At 39.4% G+C, this 24,726-nt stretch overlaps 1 protein-coding gene across 2 annotated transcripts in view; it reads left to right on the forward strand.

Moving 5' to 3' along the window:
- The window catches only part of epha4a (eph receptor A4a), a 99,626-nt gene extending 81,419 nt beyond the window's left edge, over window positions 1–18,207 (forward strand). Inside the window, exons 10-19 of one of the 2 annotated variants that reach the window (XM_048604329.1) lie at window positions 1,424–1,537; window positions 2,653–2,838; window positions 4,813–4,874; window positions 5,003–5,212; window positions 5,342–5,491; window positions 6,374–6,570; window positions 12,392–12,547; window positions 13,565–14,401; window positions 14,581–14,782; window positions 17,206–18,207. In XM_048604329.1, the coding sequence (XP_048460286.1) occupies window positions 1,424–1,537; window positions 2,653–2,838; window positions 4,813–4,874; window positions 5,003–5,212; window positions 5,342–5,491; window positions 6,374–6,570; window positions 12,392–12,547; window positions 13,565–13,679 (1,190 nt within the window). In that variant the 3' untranslated portion in view covers window positions 13,680–14,401; window positions 14,581–14,782; window positions 17,206–18,207. The remainder of the gene's footprint in view (window positions 1–1,423; window positions 1,538–2,652; window positions 2,839–4,812; window positions 4,875–5,002; window positions 5,213–5,341; window positions 5,492–6,373; window positions 6,571–12,391; window positions 12,548–13,564; window positions 14,402–14,580; window positions 14,783–17,205) is intronic. The other variant, XM_048604328.1, reaches the window with a different exon arrangement.
- Window positions 18,208–24,726: the final 6,519 nt, after the last annotated feature.

The following is a 24,726-nucleotide window of genomic DNA, read 5'->3' on the forward strand; positions in this document are numbered from 1 at the left end:
ACGTCAGCCTTCCTGCTCCTCTGATGCTGCTTGGCCTGCTGTGTTCATCCAGCCCTACACCTTGTTATCGCAGATTCTCCAGCATCTGCAGTTCCTACTATCTCTGTGATAATAAGTAGAATTTGATTTGCATTTATCGAAAGACTGTGCAATTTCTGTTAACTATACAGCACAGCATTTAGATTAGCTCTTTATTCCAATTTGCAACTGTAGGTCACAGCAATATACTGGGTAATAGTTGCTTTTATACAGGTGATATTTTGTGTTGGATTTCTTGGATATTTACTTCCCACCTCCTGATGTTTGTCCATCATCTTAACCATAATGACAGTTTGTAAACCCGTGAAATGGCAGGATTTAAGAGTCTGCTGCTAGCTAGGGGAATCGGATGTGATTGCTGAGAGCTAGCTGATTTGGCAGTATTTTCTTTGGAGTTGAATTAAAAGGTTAAAGTTATTGACAGCTCACTTGTGTCTACCATCTCACTCTCATCTTTATTTAGCGGTCTGAGAAGTTCGGAGAAATTTGGTGCTGTCTTTGCAATCAGCTTATTTCCTCAAGCAGCATGCTGTCTGGGTGGGGATGTCACCATTGTACACCAGTTTCTGAGTTGAACAATACAAAACAAGTACACATTCCTACCAGATTTCTTGACAGTTCAGTTGGAAGTCCTGTTTGAATATTGCTTCCAATCTGATTGATTGATTGATTTTCCTGTGCTGCAGTGCTCTCTCGATGCCAAGCTTTAAAATCTACTTTCTCATCAAAGTTCTTTGACAACTTGTATATAAGCATCTCTGTTATAGAAAGAGTCTAAAAGGTGCCTAACAGAAAGAAAGGATGATACAAAATAACGTTCTCACTAAAGGCACCAGAGAGCATTCCTCATGCTCCGCGGTATTCTAATGCATAAAAACACTGACCTGTTAACAATATACTGAGTAGCCCAGAAGATCCCTCGATAATTGATGGTTAGATGCCACATCTTCCTTGAGTTAGCTGACCCCCGCTAAAGCAGCTTTGAGAAGCACAACTAACTGAGATCCTTGAACAAAAATCGTCCAGGGTTCCCATTCCAAATTGCTAACCAGTTATCCACATTGCAAAGTCATTTGAAAACCGCATTGAACTTGCTGTAAACCTTCTGTGGCTGAATAGCTAGCTGACATTCACTGTCTAGACTCTGATGTATGGAGTATTAGAGAAATGGGTGTCTATCTGGATGTAGGTCAGCAGGAATTCCTACCTGCAGGAAAAGAAAACATTGAGTAAACATTCTTCTCTTTCCATGATTTGGAAAATGTTGACCTAGCTGTTTATGTTTAAATGCTGTAAATGTAACAGTTGTTTGGTCATTTATTTTATACGTATAAAGAATAGCTTCCTTAAGTTGCAATAAAAAAGTATTTTTTTTATTCTGAAGGAGTAAGGACATATGTTGACCCTTTCACTTATGAGGATCCTAATCAAGCTGTTCGCGAATTTGCCAAAGAAATTGATGCATCTTGTATAAAGATTGAAAGGGTGATAGGTGTAGGTAAGTTATTCATATATGCTATTTGTAAATTGGTCTAGAAAACAGATTTATGATCAGTGTTCTGGTATTAAACGTTTTTTTAAAAGGTTCTGTTGTGAAGTCTGTGCTCATTAAATTGAGGCTGTCTATATTGGGAAGTGGAATTATATCAATTTGGCACGACGCACGGGCTCTGGAACTCCAGCTTAGTCAGATGGAGCTCAGAATTCTGTGCCATTTGGCGAACAGTCACCCTGCTGTGGTTTTCTCGGTGCTGAAGCAGCAAGTTGCCTTTTCAGGAGTGGTGGTGGGGTGTGGGGGGTGGTGGGAGGCGTGGGTGGCTGGTTGCAGGGGTGTTGCCTCAAGATGGAGGCTTCACCAGCTGGTCTACCAGTCTGGATCCCCTTCACAGGGCAGTATGTGGCTGCAACCAAAACCAAGCAAGCAGATAAGCCTTCAGGATTGCCTGGAGCGCTGCACGCTCCACACGCCTCCCTTGTCAGTACTGGGAGTCCACCTCCTTCCAGCAATACATCTGCCTCTATTCCTCTTGGGACCTAGCAACCAGCAATAAGTTCCCAGGATTGATTTGGGAAATTGGCACACCAGCCAGTTGAAAGAATTTGCACACCAACCTGCTTTCAAGCACATCACATCGGGGCCTAACTACGCAGCCCCTGGTTTCAGCAGCAAACACCTCAAGGTTAGGGATGTCACAGTTAGATATAGAGTAAGGCTTTCTTTGCTTTCTCAGTCAGAAGTAATCTCAGATTCACCTACCTCAATGCATATCAGATTTTTATTTCTGGCTCTCAACTACCACCTTGCAGATATTTCTAATCAACATGTTCAGAAATGTTATTACACACCTATGGAGCAGTGGGTCATTAACCCAAGTCTCCTAGCTGTGACGGAGGGACATTATTACTGTGCCACAAGACCCCCACTAACTACCACTTTGCAACTTGCCTGAGTGAGATGGTCAGTTAATGCTAAATTAGAGACAGTTGCGATGTGGGCTTATGCCGTGCCACCTCGTCCAAATTCAGCACTGTTGTGTTATTAGGTTGGGCTGAAGTTGAGTTAACGTAGTCATAATAAGTAGCTACATTTTATTCTCTGCTCTTTTTTCAAAGGTGAATTTGGTGAAGTATGTAGTGGACGCTTGAAAATGCCAGGCAAGAGAGAGATCTGCGTTGCTATTAAGACCTTGAAAGCTGGCTATACTGATAAACAGAGACGAGATTTCCTGAGCGAAGCAAGCATCATGGGCCAGTTTGATCACCCAAATATCATCCACCTGGAGGGGGTAGTTACAAAATGTACGTCCAGTGATGGCACTGAGCATAAAAGTTACATGTATTCATCTGAAAATGACAGATGGAACATCTATTGATAAATAACAAGGGAGAAGACCCAGAATGCAAGTCATTAATCTTAATGGCAGATTTAAATGAGTTTATTGTGTAAATTGACATTCTATCCTTGGACAGCTTGTATTAAGATTTGAAGTGAAATTAATATCTAGGTCTTTGTGGGCTTGGATATTTTTGACACACTGACAAATTGGACTGTGTGTCATGTAGGATAGGTTAAAAACAGATGGCAAAAAATTTGATATTCGGTGGCTAAACATTTTTCTTATTGTAAATCATACCAAAGATTACCCAGCCAGGAGATGATGAGAAATTGGAAATATTTGTGCAGAAGTCGTCTATCCCTCAGTGACTGAAAAAAGCAGGAAAAAAAGCAAAAAGTAAACAACATTGCTTCGCCATAAATGAGTTGTATTAGAAAATGATTCACTTGCAGAGTAGTTGACAATATTAAAACAACACAGGCCTCTTAAGTTTACTATATGTAAAGCTGACTTATTGTGTCCTGTACCTCATTTCCAACAGGCAGTGCCCAATGGTAATGAGCCCAGTCTCTATCACCTCTTGGTTTTCTAATGACTGTCATTTAATAAAGCATTAATTTCAGCTGCTGCTGTTTGCTTTTTGATAGCTACGATAAGTGGCAATATATAGTAAATGAAAATGCAAATGAAGTGTCAAACATTGTTTTCAAACTTGATCCCAAGCTGTCGCTTCAGCAACTTTTGTTAGTGACTTGGATACCATCCTGGCCTTGTATTGCTAGGATTACATGCTAAGCTACGATATGCACTGGCTTAAAAAGAATTGTCTACTTATAGGCTAACTGTCCAAGTAAAATCAATAATTTCTTGATTTTTTTATGATGTTTATATTTGGGGTGAAGTATCTGCTGTACTACTGAGGTATAAAGACTGAAAAGTTTTAATGTTCAAGCCTTCACCTCTGTTACCTTAGCTGGGCTGGTAATGACGTATATTCCAGTGGGTCTTAGTATTCCTAAACTGGAGAAGGAGAGCTCATTCAGTAAGGATTCCTAGTTCCAGTTGCCATTCAATGATTTGTAGTGAATAAGGATTATGCTTGCCTATGGTACATGCCCTAGTCATGTAGCCTGCTGAAACACACAGGCTTCAACCACACATGAAGAATGGCTGCTTATTGAACAAAACCTCAAAACATCCAATTTCAAAAGAGAGACATTTGGAGTTGGAGTAGTGGAGGGAAAACATTTTATATAGTAGTGTATTAAAATAGAAATTATCTTCATTTAGCTATCAGGAACTACAAATTTTTGGACTTGAACGTAAGCAGTTTGGGTCACTAAATGAGCACATATCAAAATGGCATCTAAATGTTTACTGTATTTTCTTTCTTTAGTATTTGGGTTGGTTGGGTGTTATTTTCTCTTCTGATGTGGACAGTGCACTGACAGTAATAGATTGGCTGTCTGATGCTTTGCGCTCGATACCCCTTCCTATCCCGAACTTCCTATTTATCACCCACCACAGTGGATAACAGTGCTAGTAAATAGATGCACCTTCATCAGGGACTCGTGAATTCAATTTGGCAACATGTCATATTCTAAAGAGATGCAATTATAATCCCTTGAGATAGATAAAGTAATGGAGGGAAAACTGAGTTTCTTCAGGCAACTAAACCCTAGAGACATGTTCCAGATAACACAAGACCTTGTAAATATATGGCTAGCAAGGGTTAATCTAACAGATGGTGTCTAACATGTTGTTCAATAAATCATCGAGACTACAGTGCTTCTCGGGCACAATTTTTGGCATTTTTAATTAAATTAAATCCTTCAAGATGAATGATGGTACAGACAGTGTAATTCTCTATATCTCATTTTCATCTCATTAATGGAAGCATTTGTCAAGTAATTCTGTTTTTGTTTTGAAACTTTAGGTAAACCAGTAATGATCATAACTGAATACATGGAAAATGGATCTCTGGATGCATTCCTCAGGGTAAGTCATCCATCAGACTCTGAAGGAAGTGCATTTTTCAGAAACAGCCACTTTGCAAAATGTTGGATCTTAATTGGTAGTTTGCTGCATTGTATGTCAAAAGTGAATGTGATTTGTATTGTTTACAGAAGAATGATGGCCAGTTTACAGTGATTCAGCTGGTAGGAATGCTGCGAGGAATTGGTTCAGGAATGAAGTATCTCTCTGATATGAGCTACGTTCACCGAGATTTGGCTGCACGAAACATTCTAGTGAACAGTAATTTAGTCTGCAAAGTTTCAGACTTCGGCATGTCCCGCGTTCTTGAAGATGACCCAGAGGCAGCTTACACAACACGGGTAAGGCAGCTTACACTTCAAGATCACCAGTTTGAAACTAATGCCGAGAGCCAGTGTAAAGCAATCAGAATCCACAGGCAGAGCAGTAAACTCTTTACTCCTAATTGATAGCCAAATTCTAATCTACAGGGTGGTAAGATCCCAATCAGATGGACAGCACCTGAAGCAATTGCTTATCGCAAGTTTACCTCAGCAAGCGATGTCTGGAGTTATGGGATCGTCATGTGGGAAGTGATGTCATATGGAGAACGGCCATACTGGGACATGTCAAATCAGGACGTAAGTAAACTTCCTGTGATCCCATGTTCATTCAGGACCCAATAGTTCAGGAAGTTAAATATTTAAAGGGTTTGGCACTGATCATTTTCCTCCTCTGAAATGTACTCGTCTAAGATTTACGACCTCCCTTCATTAACTTCTATAGCACAGGAGACCATTTGTCCCATTTGACTTCAAATGTACAAATTCCATCCTCATGTTTCAGCCCTCCCTGGCATCATCTGATCTCTGTAACTACCTGTAACTCTACTACCATCCAGAAACTTTGTGTTCCTCCAACTCTCTGGTCTGCTGTGCTTCTCCGAGTTCTTTCAATGATCTGAGTTCATCACTGGAATTACAAATCTAAAATATCCCTGCTTCTCCATCTCCTTTTAATGCTCAGCTTTGAAGCCAAACCTTTTGGCCGAGCTTTTATTCATCTCCCCAGATATTTCCTTCCTTGATTTCTATCCATCTTTGTCTGGTTACATTATGGGAAATTCTACTACATTGTATGAATACAAGTCATTGTGGTGGGTCTTAGACTCAATCACTGCCCTATTCCTTATGATAAAAGTACATGCCACTGTACATCAGAAAACAGGCTCAGAATTGACTCTAACACCTGAATTTCTTTCATGTTGGAATACTATGTTGGCGCTCCTGGTTTATGTTTCCATGTACTTGGGTGAAATACCATTATTGTTCTGTTCTTTTAGTGCTCATGCCAACATAGTATGTGTTGCTGACTTAGAGAAAGTAGGGATATAAGGAAAATCAAGAACAAGTATTTTATTGGAATTGGTAACATAACATTTGATAAATTGTTTTCATATGAAATTGGATTGAGTTAAAATCCAAGAAAAAGTCTAATGTGGGAAAGATGGATCTAAATTACAGGTGATTAAAGCAATTGAGGAAGGTTATCGATTACCTCCACCTATGGACTGCCCGGTCTCCCTCCACCAGTTAATGCTGGACTGCTGGCAGAAAGAACGCAATGACAGACCCAAATTTGTGCAAATTGTAAATATACTGGACAAACTGATTCGAAACCCAAGCAACTTGAAAAGAACAGCAGTGAGTGAAGTTACAAGGTGAGTATTTAAAATTCTATGATAGTTTAACATGTTATAGCCATATCTGATATAAGGACATCATAAATTCATCTCTCCAAATCATTATTGTTTCACATAACTGTGTACATTGAGATTACCACTATTTTAAGGTTAAACATATTTTTAGTGAGTCCGTACATTTTCATGCCTACAGCCACTAAGTATTGAGCTCAATAATCCACCACACCCTTAAACCCCTCAGTTCTTCAGGTAGCCTTAATTTACAAAATGTTACAACATTGATAACTTTCTTTATCCAGAGTTAATGCATGAACAAAAGATTGAGCATGTAATTACTCCAGGAACTGTTGTCTTGCATTTATATTTCCATGGGTATTACCACTTCAATTACCACATGTCTCCAGTGAATGGTTAGTATAATTATCAATTTTGATATTAATGGATGTCCTTACAGTACATGAATTCACAGAGAGAAATGTCAGTAGGCAGACTGTTCTTGCAAATACTGTTACATTGCAGTTACATATCATTACTGGCTCACTGAGGCTATTTACTGACCTTTATGTGATTTGAACAGGTAGCAACCATCGTGGGGCTAGCAGCTGACACATGTTTCTTCAAACTGATTTAATGGTGACAGGGCAAAGGCCCATTATGCAGCCACGTGATGCGAGTTAATTATTCAGAAAGAATGAAGTTATCTAGTCAAAGGCTTAAACATGTAAGCCTGCCCTCAATCCCAACTCAACAGTACGGGAAATAAATATTTAATTTTACAATACATTATTAAACTGAATCAGATCAACTTTCAGCCAAGAATTACTGCACTTCTGCTCCCAGACACTAAAGATGACAGAATAGCAACAAATGTAAAGGTACATTTAAGTATAACTACAGTTAGGAATACATGTATAGGTAGGTGTATGTGATGATGATGGATAGAATAATTATTTTAATCAGCTTGTTACATGCAGAAGTTATAATTATCTTCAGTAAAATCATAGATTATCAATGAATCACAAATATAAATAAACTATTTAATTAGAATAAATAGAGATGTCCAGCATAGAAACAGACCCTTCGGTCCAACTCATCCATGCTGACCAGATATCCTAGGTAAATCTAGTCCCATTTGCCAGCATTTGGCCCATATCCCTCTGAACCTTTCCTATTCATATACCCATCCGGATACCTTTTAAATGGTATAATTGTACCAGCCTTCACCACTTCCTCTGGCAGCTCCTTCCATACATGCACCACCCTCTGCATGAAAAAAGTGCCCCATAGGCCCCTTTTAAACCTTTCCCCTTTCACCTTAAACCTATGCCCTCTAGTTTTTGACAACCCCACCCCAGGGAAAAGTCCTTGTCTGTTTACCCTATCCATGCCATTCATGATTTTATAAACCTCTATAAGGTCATCCCCCTCAGCCTTCGACGCTTGAGAAGAAATAGCCCCAGCCTATTCCCCATAGCTGAAACCCTCCAACCCTGGCAACATCCTTGGAAATCTTTTTTGAACCCTTTCATGTTTCACAATATCCTTCCTATAGCAGGGTGACCAGAATCTCACACAGTATTCCAAAAGCGGCCTACCCAATGTCCTGTACAGCTGCAACATGACCGCACAGCTCATGTACTGAATGCACTAGCCAGTAAAGGCAAGCACACCAAATGCCCTTTTCACTATCTGATCTAGATGCAACTGCACTTTCAAGGAACTATGGACCTGCACTCCAAGGTCTCTTTGTTCAGCAAACCTCCCCAGGACCTTACCATTAAGGGTATAAGTCTTGCCCTGATTTGCCTTTCCAAAATGCAGCATCTCACATTTATCTAAATTAAACTCCATCTGCCACTCTTCAGCCCATTGGCCCACCTAATCAAGGTCCCATTGTACTCCGAGGTAACCTTCTTCACTGTCCACTATACCTCCAATTTTGGTGTCATCAGCAAACTTACTAATCATACCTCCTGCATTCACATCCAAAGCATTTATATAGATGACGAAAAGTAGTGGACCTAGCACTGATCCTTGTGGCACACCACATGTCACAGGCCTCCAGTCTAAAAAGCAACACTCCACCATCACCCTCTGTCTTCTACCTTTGAGCCAGTTCTGTATCCAAATGGCTAGTTCTCCCTGTATTCCACGTGATCTAACCTTGTTAACCAGTCTACCATGAGGAACCTTGTCAGACGCCTTACTGAAGTCCATATAGATCACGTCCACTGCTCTGCCCTCATCAATCCGCTTTGTTACTTGTTCAAAAAACTCCAAGTTAGTGAGAAATGATTTCCACGCACAAAGCCATGTTGACTATCCCTAATCAGTCCTTGCCTTTCCAAATACATGTAAATCCTGTCCCTCAGGATTCCCTCCAACATCCTGCCCACCACCGATGTCAGGCTAACAGGTCTATAGTTCCCTGGCTTCTCCTTACCATCTTTCTTAAATAGTGGCACCACGTTAGCCAAACCTCCGGTCTTGCAGCACCTCACCTGTGGCTATCAATGATACGAATACTTCAGTAAGGGGCCCAGCAACCCTTCCCTAGCTTCCCACAGAGTTTTAGGCTACACCTGATCAGGTCCCGGGGATTTATCCACCTTTGTGTTTTAAGACATCCAGTGCCACCTCCTCTGTAATATGGACGTTTTTCAAGACGTCACTATCTATTTCCCTATGTTCTCCATCTTCCATTTCCCTCTCCACAGTAAACACTGATGCAAGATACTCGTTTATTGTCTCCTCCGTCTCCTGCGGTTCCACACACAGGGTGGCCCTGCTGATCTTTAAGGGGCCATATTCTCTTCCTAGTTACCCTTTTCTCCTTAATGTATTTATAAAATCCCTTTGGATTCTCCTTAATCCTATTAGCCAAGTCTCTCATAGTCCTTTTTGTCCTCCTGATCTCCCTCTTAAGTATACTCATACTGCCTTTGTACTCTAAGAATTCACTCGATCTCTGCTGTCTATACCTGACATATGTTTCCTTCTTTTTCTTGAACAAAACCTCAATTTCTCTAGTAATCCAGCATTCCCTACACCTACCAGCCTTGCCCTTTACCTGAACAGGAACACACCGTCCCTGGACTCTTGTTATCTCCTTTTTGAAGGCTTCACATTATCCAGCTGTCCCTTTACCTGCAAACGTCTGTGATCAATCAACATTTGAAATTTCTTTGTCTAATACTGACAAAATTGGCCTTCCTCCAATTAAGAACTTTAACTTTTTGATCTGGTCTATCCTTTTCTATCACTAATTTAAAACTAATAGAATCATGGTCGCTGGCCCCAAAGTTGTCCCCCACTGACACCTCAGTCAACTGCCCTGCCTCATTTCCCAATAATAGGTCAAGTTTTACACCACCTCTAGCAGGTACATCCACATACTGAATCAGAAAAAATTCTTGTACACACTTAACAAATGCCTCTCCATCCAAGCTCTTAAAACTATGGCAATCCCAGTCTATGTTTGGAAAGTTAAAATCGCCTACCGTAACCACCCTATTATTCTTACAGATAACCGAAATGTCCTTACAAATTTGTTTCTCAATTTTCCGCTGACTGTGGGGTGGTCTCTCGTACAATCCCAATAAGGTGATCACCCTTTCTTTCTTCTCAGTTTTGCAAACTAATGCGTAAAGAAACATAGAAGTTGGCATGCGGATACAGCAGGTAATTAGGAAGACAAATATCATGTTAGCCTTTATTGTAAGGAGATTGGAGTTCAAAAAGAAAGGAATTCTTCCTTCAATTGTACAGGGTTTTCTGAGGCCACAGCTAGTAGACTATGTCCACGTTTGGTCTCTGTTACGAAAGAATATATATTTGCTTTGGAGGTGGTACCATAAAAGTTCAGTATATTAGTTCCTAATGATTAGAAGGATGAGAGCATTTTCCCCATGGTGAGAAGTTGATTAAATTTCATATATATTCTTGAGTTTAGACCAATGAGAAGTAATGCCATTGATTTGTGTAAGGTTTTGTGGGAGGCTTGACCTTACAGACACTAAGAGATGATTGTTTATTCTGGGGAATATAAACATGGGGACATAGTGTCAAAACAAAGGATCAATATTCAGGACTGAGATGTGGAGAAATTTCTTAACTCAAGAATCTTTGGAGTTCTTTTTCTCCTAGATATGCCATAATTGAACTTATTTAAAGTTGAGATGGACTGACTCATTGATCTGTCAGGGAACTGGGGAGAGAGCAGGCAAGTGGAACTAAGGCAGAAGATCACCAGTGATTGTATTGAATGACACAGCAGACATAAAAGTTGTATGCTGTTAGAAAAGAGTCGCTTTTTTAAAAAAAGCCATAAAATTTAATTTTGTCAGAGACACAAAAACAGATGATAGCCACTGGATGACCCATCATATATTGAATCTGATTTCGCTAAGTTTGATAGAAAGGCAAATGGAGTCAGAATTATATTTGGTGCTGGCATCCATTTTGCATAGTCACGGACTTTGAATCGTACTATAGTTGTGTATTCTGACCCGATTCGATGTCACCAAGTAATTAGTAGCAGGTGTCTATTAACATTAAGCATAGAAAATGGACTGTTGTGAAATCATAAAACAAAATCTGCTATTTGCTTTAGTATTTAATTCATTGCATACTTCTTGATGAAATTGTGAACAATGACACAGGAGCAAGTGTGCAGAACAAATCACAGAACATGACCAGGAAAATAACCAGGATGAGAACACTGGAGCTAATTTACAAAAAAGATGACTGAGAAAAGACCAGCAAGTACACGCAACACAAACATGATGCCTTAAGCATCACAATTCACAATGTTCCAATCCACCAACAGCCATGCAATCTCCAAGGAATCAGAAAAAGACAATTCTGTTTTAAATATCACAGCATGTTTATAGAGGAGTGGGAGAAATGGAATTGTCTGTCTAACCCCATGAAGTGATCACCTGCTGGAGACCGTTGGTAGGATTCTCCCTGTCACCAGGCTAAGGTGCAGATGAAAACGTGCACTGTGTGGGTAACAATCATTCAATGTAATTTTGTTCCCCCGTGGCAGCCAGTTAATAGCCAGAGGGTAGCTTGTCAATGTTGTGTTTAATCCGAGGCCTTCCCCAGCAGGCTGCAGTGGAAGGTAAACCAGTAAGACAATACTTCGCAAATTGAGACACCATGCACCCACTTTCAAGTTTTCAAATTCAAACTAAAAGGTGTTTTTCACAGCATGTGTATGTGGAAGGTGGCAGTGTTGCTGGTGATGGGGTGAGTCTGGGGAGCACTTCAAAAGGTGAATTGTAGTTACTATACTATCAATCAGGCATTTAGTCCTGCTTCAAGTAACTCTGTCTTGGCCTGCCAGTAGGAGACCATCTGTAATTAGTTACATTGGTGACCACCACCTCAAGGGACACACAGGCTGACTCAGAAATCCTAGTTTTAATTGCTCATTAACAAGCTGTGCATGCAGGTAGCACTGCCACCATCCCACTTCTGTGCTAATGGCCTGATAGTGGAATAAAGCTTGGGAACTGGCATCGAAACAGGCTGAACTGTGTTCAATTCCCACCATCCTCTTGTCCCAGTCCCAGGGGTAATGGGGGAACTAAAAATCGAGTCCAGCTCATTGATGGCATTCATTTAGTATTCTGCCTGAAATTGGTACAGCTCTTTGTGAAGGTGTGCAGCAAATCAGTATTTGCTGTGAGAATCACCAAATTTTTCGACAGGTTTACTACTACAGCATATTTACTATATTCTACAGCTGTTTAACATTTATGTCCACTATGCTAATAATGATAGATAAATGCTGTGTGACAATATGATTGATAATTTTTTAAAAAATATACAGGCCCTCTACTGCATTATTAGAGCCAGGCACACCTGATTTCTCAGCTTTGGGATCTGTTGGGGATTGGCTTGAAGCTATCAAGATGGACAGATACAAAGATAACTTTACAGCAGCAGGATACACCTCCCTAGAGGCAGTGGTACACATGAACCAAGAGTAAGTACCAAGAAGTTGTGTACAGATCTGAACTAATTACAGGTGCATTTTGCAGAGATTTAATCAATTTTAAATGCTACAACCTAAGCACCGGAATATGGGTTTTATCTAAAGCTTAAGCTACTTGCATTGCACCTGTGAATATCCACATATTTTTCCAAATTAAGAGTACTCACTTAACCGTCTCCAAATGTAGCAGACACAAAAGTAATAATTTATTAACTGATTTGTGTAGCAAGATGATTTTTTTTTTTGTGCACACTACACAGTCCCACAATCAGCAATGTACTCAACTCCCAATTAATCTGTTTTTGGTGAGGACTATATCTTAACACAAGACCCACTATTCTTACTCTTCTCATTTAGTTACTGCCATGGGTGTTCTTAATCCATGTTAAGGGTAGACATGACCTTAGTTTAATCTGGCTCCTGAAAGACTGTACTTCTAGCAGTGCTCCACAGTCAGTATTGCATTGAAGTGTCCACTGAAATGGTGCTTAAGCATGCAGGGAGAAGGACTGAGCCCTCCGCTCAAAGTTTCACTTAAAACACAGTAACCTGATCTCCAATGGACTGCAACCATGTTCCGTTTACCTAGTGCAAGTTATTTTCATATCCCTCCTTCTCCAGAATCAATGAGTAGCCTGACAATCTGAAGGCATCTCTTATATTACTGAGATGAAGTGAGGGAAATAATTCAGTTACCTCAGGCACTGAGTAAATGCAACATTTCATCCTATTAAGCCGGATTCGGTAGAAAATACAGTACCTTGGAGTTAAAGAATGCTGTGAGATTACATTTAATCGCAAGTTTCTCAAAATTCCCACCAATGTCTACCAGCTTAAAACTCCTCCAGGCATCATCAATGAAGCTCTAAATAAAATATGATGGAACCCTGGACCCAATTTTGCTTGGATAGAATTGGGGTAGGCAGTTTCTGTTTTGTGAACGGTAAATGTGCGTATTATGTAGTTAGTGTTCTGACCGTTATCTTCCTTTTTTATTTGTTACCATAGTGACCTGGCTCGAATTGGAATCACAACAGTAGCACATAAGAGCAAGATCCTGAGCAGTGTCCAGGGAATGAGGGCCCAGATGCAACAAATGCAGGGAAGAATGGTTCCCGTCTGAGCCAGTGCAAAAACTCAATGAAATTATTTTTACCTCATCCATGCACTTTAACAGAAATAAACTGCACTTTTTACTTCATTGTTGTCCTTTGATAGAAGGATATTTTGTCAGCAGTTTGCCTGATTTGAGGACAGTGCTGAACTTTATGACCACTGTATGGCAAATACAGAGATCTTTGTCTAAGTAAGAGGAACCTGGATTACATATGTATCTGTTTTCAAATTCCTGCATTTCTTGGATGAACTCATGAAGGAGCAGTCTAATAATTTCATAATTACCGTCAGATTTCTAGTTTGCTTTCATAATCACTGGATTGAAGGTTACCTTTTATTTGGTGGGCTTCCTAATGAGTGACTTATGTAAAATGATTTGAAGCTCTCCAAGGTATTCTCATAGACGCGGTTTTGATTTAAATAATGAAAGATGAAGTTCTTCTAATGGCTACACCCTATGAAGGTTTCTGTAAACTGCCACTATGTTCTTCCAGTTATTCGCTGAAATGAGCAAGCAGCCTTGTGGATTACCATTTAAGACTGTAATGACTTTAATGTAACTTATAGTAGTTCCCTGTACAAACATCACGGAGGTTCCTTCCGCCAGGAAATGTCTAGGTAGATTTATGGAACGGAAGATTCTCAAACTTTGGCGAAGGAACTACCAACTTTTCAGTCCCTTTGGACGCTGAAGGGAAATTGCTGCAAACAACTACAAAAGACGACAAGGTAAAATCAAACTTAGTCAAACTCTAACTAATTCACAAGGATTATCATTTGATATTAGCGTTATGTGGTTGGTTGCTTTGAATAACGTTACAACATAGATTCCCTTCAGTGCTGTTGAATCAGTTTTCTCTCCTTCCTTTTCTAATAAAAATTCTGATTCACACTTAATATGGTTTCAGAGGTTCCCAGCAGCCTTGGTATAGCACCGCCAAATGGCATTAAATATTGGCAACCTAGTTAACCAAGAGGGAGTGGCATGAGATGTCGTAAAATGTCCATTGAGCTGCGTACAAACAGCAACAGGAAATTGTGGCAGGAAGAAAGATTTAAGTCTATTGAAGCATTTTCCTGGAACCAGTTCTGCCAGATTCGTGTTCAAGGGTTGGTGCATTGCTGTAGCGTATTTGTGGCAATTTTAAATTCTATGATGATCTTTAGAAACAAAGCCTTCTTTTTCATATTGTTAAATCATAGAGCTGCATTCAAACAGATGTATGCTCTCCACATTTCTTTTGTCAGGTGAACAACCATAACTAAATTCTGTATGATTAATTTGATGGCATGTCACTTGAGTAGTCAGTGTATTGTATTTTTGCAAATTAAAGGTGCCAAAATCTAGTTTGATTTCTTAAGCAATAACAGCATCAATTCCCAGTTACAGAAGCAAATGCAGGAAGTTCTCACTTCAAGTTGTGGTTGAATCCCTGAAATTTGCAACTTGAAGTTAAACGAAAAAGTGAAACATTGGCTCCTGCAGGAGCCAATGTTAAAACTGGTGTTGCACTCAATAGGGCCTTCCTTACCAGAGAAAAGAATTCAAGCATCAAACTGCACACTCCAGTATGAAATACAATATTGTAATTAGCTTAATTCCTGTTTTTGGGAATGAAATAACTTAAAATCAATTTAAAATAAAGAGGAAAAATATAACGTTGTACTGACAGAACCTCCTGTATTGACCTCTCCAATAGTAGAGCCAGGAGGCCTTGTTCATCGGGTTTCTGGTCGCCTGCAGGAGTCATCACTAGTTGCTGGCTCTCTCATGGCTACTGCCTGGTGGCATCTACTGCAGGGTGTGATGAGGGGTTTGTTTTGCCTGTAACACTCCTGCTTGTTGGTTGCTGCCCCTCTATGTCCACTTGGCCCACCATTTGAGGGTGCAACTTGTCTTGGCCTTGTCCTTTATCTCCCCCCCTCCTTGCTGTTGGGCTTTGGGTCATGACTGAGCTTGGTTGCTTTTCCTCTCTTTCTTACACTCCCCACCACTCCCCATTTCTTTCTCTGCCTCTGGGGTGATGGTTGGGGCCTAGGGTTCCTGTGGCAGAGGTTTTGCCCAGACTTCGGCGAGGGGGAGGGGTTTTGGGCACACGGGCTGAAGGCTGCTTTGGTTCGATCACTTTTGGCAGCTCCCCTGTGTTGCTCCCACAGCTGGAGAGGCAAGAGTCCAGGGATCAACTGGCTAGGAATGGCAGCTGAAATAATTATCAATTCCCTTTTGTTTCCATTTTGGAGTATTTATATTTTTGCCTAATATTATAAAGGCATTGTTTTCTTTTCCTTCACTGAAAATATTGGCGAGAGAGAGATAATTTCTATATGGAGAAAGTGAGGTCACCTTCTCAAAAAACCTCAGATGAAGCAAGATATATCCATGAAAATACTTTGTTCCCTTCTACAAAAGGCATCGATTCTTTTACTGTAGTATGGATCATTGCTACCTGGCACCAAAGGATCATGCTTCATATGTAAGCAACAGCAGGTTACTTATTTAGCAGGGTGATTGGATAACCGGATAGTGATCAAGGGCATTTTTGTTTTAAAATGCTCCATACCTGAAGTAATCAGAGATGGATTGCCACCAGGGCTGAGATGAACAAAGCACAGATCCCACTACCTCAGCTTTTGTATGGCTCTGCTGTCTTTACCAGCTGAGCCACTAATAGAACCAACTAGTTATCTTTTAAGAAAAGTAGCATTGGAGCTGATTTGGCTGCTTTCAGTGAAGAAATATCTTGGATTTCAGTTAGAAGCAAGAAACTTATAAAATTGAACATGCCTCAGTTCAGAGGAAATGGAGCTGGACATGTTTCTCACAAATGCATGACCTATCTGAACGATAGCAAAACCTGGTCAAACCAAATACATTATTTGGTTAATTGCTTTCAAGATAACATGCAGAACTGAGATTTTCAAAATTTGGAGATCCTTATAGGGTGCAAAGGAAGAAATCAATTCTGTGTAAAATATTCCTCTTTCCACTCTCTCTCTCTCTCTCCATTATTCTTTCAACTTCAAGTTGTAGAAACTTTGAACCAGATAAGTTTCTCAGACTGGGCTTGATGTTACTGAACCTCAGCACGTTATTGCATCTGATCTGAATACATTTACATCATCTCCAATCAATGAGGTGATCTACTTCCTGCTCTGATACAGTATCTGCCTAAATGCCACTTCTCAGGCACTTTAGAGACTGAAACCAGAATGTTGTTTCTTCATAGCTGGATATTAGTTTTAAAATATAATAATCCACAATTGTTTTTGTTGCCATTACAGAGACTGAAACAAAAATCATGTGACCTGTGTGCATTGTGATTAACATTAGTGAGTTTGATTGATGACAACCTGGGGAATTATATGTAGATGATAAAATTGTTTCTAACAAACAGTATTCTGCAAATACAGAATGGTACGGAAGAAAGTTAATACTAAGCTAAATAAAGTTGATTTAATCTTTATAAATGACATGTAACCATCATTGTTACATTCTGCAACAATTAAATCAATTATCCATTGCTTTACTTTAGAACTGACTGAACTGCCTAATCAACCTCAGCATGCAGCCTCTGGGAACTCAGAACAACAATGAACATGAAAAATCCCACAGGATCAAATCCCACTAAAATCAGATCCAAGGAAGGAACCTCAGTTCTAAAAACACAGGCTTTGGACAAGCCCAAATTCAAAGCAAAAAAAAACTCCTGCTTTAAGTATATAAAGTTCAGCATCTGTTCTGGAAAATCTCTAGAGGAATGTACTGTGTAAGATAACTAACCTTTGTGGACTTCTGCATGTCACTGCTGCGCCTAGTGTGACGACCTGTTCAAAATACTATTCGGTATTAATAATGTATGGAATCTGTTATATAGAAACGGATCCCTGGACCTGTCACTGAGCTGTGTGTGTGTGTGTGTGTGTGTGTATTTTATTGAAGTAGCATTTCCAAATGTGCCATTGGAACTAACCGTTGTTTTCTACGCATTTGATAATGTCAGGAAATTCTCAGTCACGTTCAACAGTCTTGGTCATTTTCTTTTCAGACCATTTTTCCTAGATACTTAAGATGCACAGTTTTGTTATAAAATGTGACAGTAAGTCATCAATCTTTCAAAGTTTTCATGACCTGTAACTGATATTTTCATTTGCATTTCACATCCTTCTGTCCTGAGCAATGTTCTTCTTAAATGCTAATTTTAAACAAATGACATAGATCTATTTTTTGTATTCCTGCTTGGACCTGATTGGGTATATGCAAGACTGTGGTCTTCTGAATAAAAGTGTACAGCGTATTTTAATTTAGTTCAAACTGGAATTCTTCTAACAGTCCAATTTCCTTTTTTTCCTTTGTATCCTTTTTATCAATGATTTAGGCATAGATTATTTTTTTTATTTGAATTTTAGGTACATGTAACTTATGTCATTTATTTATGGTCTTGAGAATCTTTTTGTACCTAGTTTGTACATTGCAAGATAAATAGTTACAAAATGTGCACAGAAAGTGCATTCCAAATAAAGTAGTTACAGCACAACTCTTGGCTCAAGGGTGATTAATACATGGATTGGCAGAGTTGGTTTCTGTGCTCTGATCTGGCAGAACAAGTTTCAATTCTCTTCTCTGATGGTTCTGGAGGGAAGATAGGACTTGGGGAATTGGTGGTTTAAGATGAGAAACGAAGACAAGAACAGGAATAACTTACTGTAATTGTTTATTTGCAGTTCCTTATGGCCTGTACAAATAATTGGCTAAAGTTTAGGAACAGGTCATCGAAGGGGAATAGATAAGATGTCCAGAGAAAACCCTTTACGTTTGCAATAGGATTCACCTCTGATTTCAAGAGCAATTTAGGAGGGAGAAGTTAAGAAACATTTCCTCATACTAAGGATATAAAACTCTATTACAAAACGTTGCTAACACATTGAATAATTTCAAATCCAAAGTAGATTTTTGCTAGTTAAGACCGTTACTAGAAAACACGGCAGGAGTTGGATCACAGATCAGACATAATCTCACTGAATAACAGAGTAGATGAGAGGAGCAGACTGAATGGCTTGCTTCTGTACTGGATCATTCTCTTATCAGTGAGCTTCGAAGAGCGCAGATATACAAAGAAACAATTAAGGTCTACTGCACGGAAGATAGCCATTCAGCCTATCGTAGCTTCCTTTTTCTTCAGAAAAGTAATCCAAAACACATCCCATAGGTGTGTAGCCTGGCTCAGCGTCAAACCTTAATCAATGTTTGTTTAAAAGATACAGTGACCTCTGTATCAACCACTTGCTGTGGCAAAGCATGACATATTCTTTTGGCTTTCTGTGTCAATAATATTTTTTTAACGCCTTTCTTCACTCACTGTGGCAATTTTAAATTGGTTACCTGTTATCACCAGCTTCCTGATCAGATCATTTATTAAATCACTTTTGCTTTCTTTGCTCCAGGTGTAGTCTCATACCATCTCAAATTTGCATATGCTTTCTCACTTAACAACTAATAATATTATAACTATGACCTAACAGTGCCTTGCACAGATTTATCATTAAGTGTAAGAGAAAAGTGTAAGTCAAGTCTCCAGAAAAACCGGAAGACTAATGTATTGTTTTATGGCTTTAACTGCATTTGGATTTTCAACAATTCAGTTTTGCTTGTTTGAGTTAGTTAATTCAGCACAGTCTGGGCTGAATCAGTCAAATAAAAGCAAAAGATCAGAGAATTTTAATTGTAAATTAGTTGCATCCAAAATAATTTCCATCATGTTTTGAAATTTTTAACTCTATACTGGTTCAAGATTTAATCTACTCAAATAAATCCTGCACCCACAAAACTGGCAATTGATATCTAAAATCTTTTGAAGTGTAATCCACAGAGACTCATGATTTTCTAACTTAAATATGTCAGACCAATAACATAAATGAGGAGTTTTTAAAAAAGTACTTGAAAGTTCCCAATTTACTTGTTGGATAGACTCAGGTTAACATAAAACATTTACTGCATTTCTGTATTCAACGAGAACTACCATTTATTACAAATAAATAGAACCTCACTACAGGTAAACAACTATCAATTGTTGGCATTTTAACTCCAACCACTAAAAACTTTTACCCGCTCTTCTAAAACACCCCCACAGACAGACAACAAAACATTGGTGGTGGTGTCGGGGGGAAATGTACTGGTGAAGCAGCCCACGGTTCACTGAGAGGATCATTTTGCTTGCCAGAATTTTCTATACTTCAATCTCTCTTTTCTACATTCTGTTGACTTCTCAGGAGACACAGGCAATTGATACACTGTCTACAAGTCTCTTAAAGGCCACAGCTTACAGCAACTGCTGAGGGAAAAATAAACTGGCCTTCTTGAGGCTTTAGGGATTTTATTGAAGAGAAAGACATACCAAATCTGCCCTTGCAGCAGTCTGAAGGCTTCTGCTGATAACATTCACAGCCACAAGCTGTTCAGCTGTCCAGGAGTCAATCAGATAATTGCTATCAGGATAATGGACAATGCCATCACAAGCCCACAAACCAATCAGCAGCCTGTATTTGCTGAATCTCACTTTGTACACACCACCTATTGCTGGCTGTTTTACAAACAGTTTCCCCCACCGTGTTTACAGTGTAAACATGACTTACAATGAGTTTCAGACACATGCTTTTTAAAAGAGCAGCAATTCCTTCCACCTCCTTGGTTTTACAGCAGTCCTTTATCCATTTCAGCCCACAAGCAAAAATAAATCTTTACAATACACATAGCAGAAATCTGTGACCCTCATTAGGTGTTCTTGTTAGGTATATTTGTTGTATGTAAATTGGTTCCTTGTTTTCCTATATTATAATAATGGGCTGAATTCTACCATACTTTGGCAACATGTTGAGTTTCATGGAGGGTTGCGCTGAATGAGACCTAGCATGTTTATTGTGCTATCATCCCAAACCAGCCTTGATAAATGCTAACGTATCCCCATGGTGCCCCTTGTCGACTGCTAGCTTGATTCACCCACTCACCATATCAAAAAGTACTCACCATTGCCTAGATATCCCAGACTTTACCGGTATCCATAGATAGGTTTTTGATTAGTAGGGAGATTAAGGGTTACAGGAAGAAGGCAGGAGTTGAGAAACATATCAGCCATGATTAAATTACAGAGTAGACTCGATGGGCTGAATGGTATAATTCTGTTCCTATATCTTATGCCTTATAGACAAAAGGGAACCGGTAGCTGTAATATATTTGGGTTTCAAAAAGGCATTTAATAAGGTACTGCACATAAGGCTGCTTCATGATAGCCCATGATATTAGGACTACTATAGTAGCTTGAATAGAGGATTGGCTAACTAGCAGAAGACAGTGTTTGGATAAGGGGAGCATTTTCAGAATTGCAATCAGTGAAGGCCACAGGGTCCAGTGCTGGGGCCACAATTATATAAATGAATTGGATGATGGAAGTAAATGTACTATAGCTAAGTTTGTGGATGACACAAAAATAGGTAGGAAGGCAAGTAGGCTGGATGACAAAAAGTCTACAAGAGGGTTCTAGGCAGGTTAAGAAAGTAGGCAAAAGCTTGGTAGATAGAAAATAATGTGGGAAAATGTGAAGATATGTACTTTTGCAGAAGAGTAGAATTTTTAAAAAGGGCTGAATATTATTCAAATGGGGAAAGACAGTAGAAAGCTGCATCACAGAGAGTCTTGAGGATCCTAGTCTATGAATCACAAAAAGCTAATGGATAATAAGAAAGGCAAATAGAATGTTACTCGTTCAAGGGAATGGAGTTTAAAAGTAAGGAGGTTTTGCTAAAACTGTACAAGGCATTAATCTGACCACACCTAGAATACTGTGAATAGTTTCGGGTCGCTAATCTAAGGAAATAAATACTGGCATTGGAGCCAGTTCAGAGAAGGTTCACTATGTTGATCCCAGGTGTGGAGCAATTATCTTAAGAAGAGGGGCTGCGTTGCAGTCTGGAGTTTAGAAGAATAAGACCATGTCCTATTGAAATATAAAAGATTATGAAGGAGCTTGTCAAGATAGATGAAGAAAGCTTGTTTTCCTTGTGGAATAGTTTACATCCAGAGGGCATAATCTCAGAATAACAGGTTGTCTATTTAAGACAGAGATGAGTAAAAATCTTTTCTCCCAGAGAGTGGGAAATCTGGAAATTTTCAACAGTGTTGTTAAGGCTGGATTGTTAAGTACATTCAAGGCGAAAATAGACAGGTCATTAAGGGACTCAAGGGATCTGAGAAAACACAGGAAAGTGGAATTGAAAACTATCAGATTAGCTATGGTCCCATTGAATGGCAGAACAGACTTGATGGGCCCAGTGACTTACTTGTGCTCTTACATCTTACGGTCTCAGTGGCATGTTTGAGGACTACTCCCCATAGACATCAAGACATGGCCATTTCCTTGCAGTAGAATATTTGCCACACATTGGCTAGCACATAGTTCAGATGTGAGATGGACATAACACTATACCATTTGCTGTGCAACATGTCCAACTCTTTAACTGACTATTACTGATAAGCATGACAAGTTGCCTAGCTTTGATTTTGCACTAAACTGCAAGGCGAGACAGAAACACAATGAGTCTTTAAAGTGCAGCTGAGGGGACAAAACACTAAAAGACATAGTAAGGCAAGGGTGCTGTGAGTGCTAAGAGAACAAGCCGTGAGATGCATCCTGTTCTAAACCATGAACTGGGTGTTTGTACCTGCATGTAAGTGTTATTTCAACAGCATTCCAATGATAGTTATCGGAGCCTCCGTAAGAGCAATATGGCAGTGCAGGAGCATACTCTAACTGGTTTGGAGATGTGTCGTGATGATGCAGAGGGACTAGTACATGTCAGATGCCAGGATATGGGATCCATGTAGCTACTGCCCATGGAATGCCGGATGTCCAATCTAGAGGATGAGAAGTGCAAGTGAGGAGCTGGAATTGCTAGGGTCTCGGTTTCATGTCGGGAATTATTGCTGTCTGGTCTCTATCCAGTGGGTGGTAGAAGAGGAGTGTGCATATTGATGAGGTAAGATTATATCATAAAGAGGGTGATAACGTGTAATAATTCCCGTTAACAGGCCCCTCACCACTCACTGGTGAGAATATAATCCCAACTCCGGAACTTAATTGGAAAACGGGACTTGTTGCTCCCAAGGTCAAGGAAGGCCTCACTCAACTTCTCACATGATTCTCCAAGATATCTTGCCATGGCCCAGGTTGTTTGGGGCCTGAGCCCTATATTTCAAAAATATTTCGTTGGCCGTGCAGCACTTTGAATTGTCCTGAAGTCCCAAAAAGAAATTTTTAAAGGAATGTTTTACATTTTATTTTATTTGCAGGGAACTTATCAAACCCATATGAAACAAAATCAATCAAGAAAAGCTTTGGAAGGGTAACTTTGGCTTTTTAAATTACTGGGTATAGTATGCATTCCTGTTTTTTACCCCACTCAATCAATGGAAAAAAATAGTCAGGTATGGTATGGCTTCAAACAGGAAGCTAATTTGCTGTAGCCTGTTGGCATGAAATAATAGTTAAAATAACTCCCTCTGTCTGAATCCTTTAATCAGTTTGATACTTATATTTCTTTGTGGTGATTATTTAATCAAAGAATCACAACAGTTGAAAGCATAATGCATCCTTTCCAGTAAACAACTTGTACAAGAATATAAATATTGAAAAAAAAATACCTTTTTATTGTACTTGGAACTGGAAATGTGCTAACTATGGAAATAATCAAATGATTAACATGTAATTTAGAATTATTACTGGAGGAGATATCCTCTGCTACATTCCTAAACATATATTTAAGAAACAGATTTAGGATTTCAGTGCAGTTAATGAGTAGAGGAAAACTGCCCACATTTAATAAAAAGGGCAACAATTACAATCATTCCTTTATGCTTCAGCAGCAACCTTGGCTGAGTGATTATTGAGAACATTAAAATAGGAATTTGGTTCCAATCATTATTTCTTTATTCAAAGGCAGAATTCATTTATGGCCAAGTTTTCGTCAACATGAAGGAGCTGTCAGGTCTGGCTGTTCGGTAGGAAATTCTGCCAATCTCCACATCCAATTCTGACAGTTCACCAGTAACTGATTACTCCGGCAACCAGAGCAATTCACTGCTGCTGCCAGGTACAGTATTAAATGGGTGATGATTAATGCTGCATTTCACTCAGCTTTAAAGCCTCTCACTGGTCTTCAGAGCTATAATTATTGCTAGGATCTTGGTATCTGAAAATACATGGAGATTGGTGGTGCAATGGTTAAAACAAGGGCTTTTCATTTATTGGTTCAAATGTACGTCAGAGTCATCTGTAAAATAAAGTTTGAATATTCACAAACTGATTTCTTGTGGGTTTTCAGCCACAAAACAGAATTGCTTCTAATTTAACAATAACTCAGGGAGAAGAACAAAGAGGAATGTTTCAGGAAGTTATTGAAGTACATAGACCATAAAACCATAAGACAAAGAAGCAGTGGTAGACCTTTCAGCTCGACGAAGCCATTCCATCATTGAACAAGATCGTGGCTGATCTGAAAATCCTCACTCAACTTTCCTATCTATTCCTCATAACCTTCGATTCCCTTACTAATTAAGCAACTGTATATCTCAGTCTTGAATAGACTTAAAGGCTCAACTTCTACAGCATTCGGAGGTAAAATTTCCACAGATTCACTACACTCAGAGTAAAAAAAAATCCTCATCTCGGTCTTAAAATAGGTGACCCTTTACTCTGGGTTTATGCCCTATGGTTGGAGAATTTCCCCACAGGAGAAGCAACCTCTTTGTACCTATCATATCAACCATGCAGAACATCACACACCCCCCAAAAAAGTCTTACATCACCTCTTATTCTTCTAAACTATGTGTAAACCCAACCTACTCAACCTGTCCTCCTAAGAAAATCGCCCTGTACTTAAGATAACCCTGTGAACCTTTTCTGGACTGCCTCCAATGCCAGTATATCTTTAGACATGGATGCCAGAATTATTCACAGTATTCCAGGTGTGCTCTGATTAGTGCCTTGTATAGTTTTAGCAAAACC

Source organism: Rhincodon typus, chromosome 13, assembly GCF_021869965.1.
Source record: "Rhincodon typus isolate 14 chromosome 13, sRhiTyp1.1, whole genome shotgun sequence".
NCBI classification, from domain to species: Eukaryota; Metazoa; Chordata; class Chondrichthyes; order Orectolobiformes; family Rhincodontidae; genus Rhincodon; species Rhincodon typus.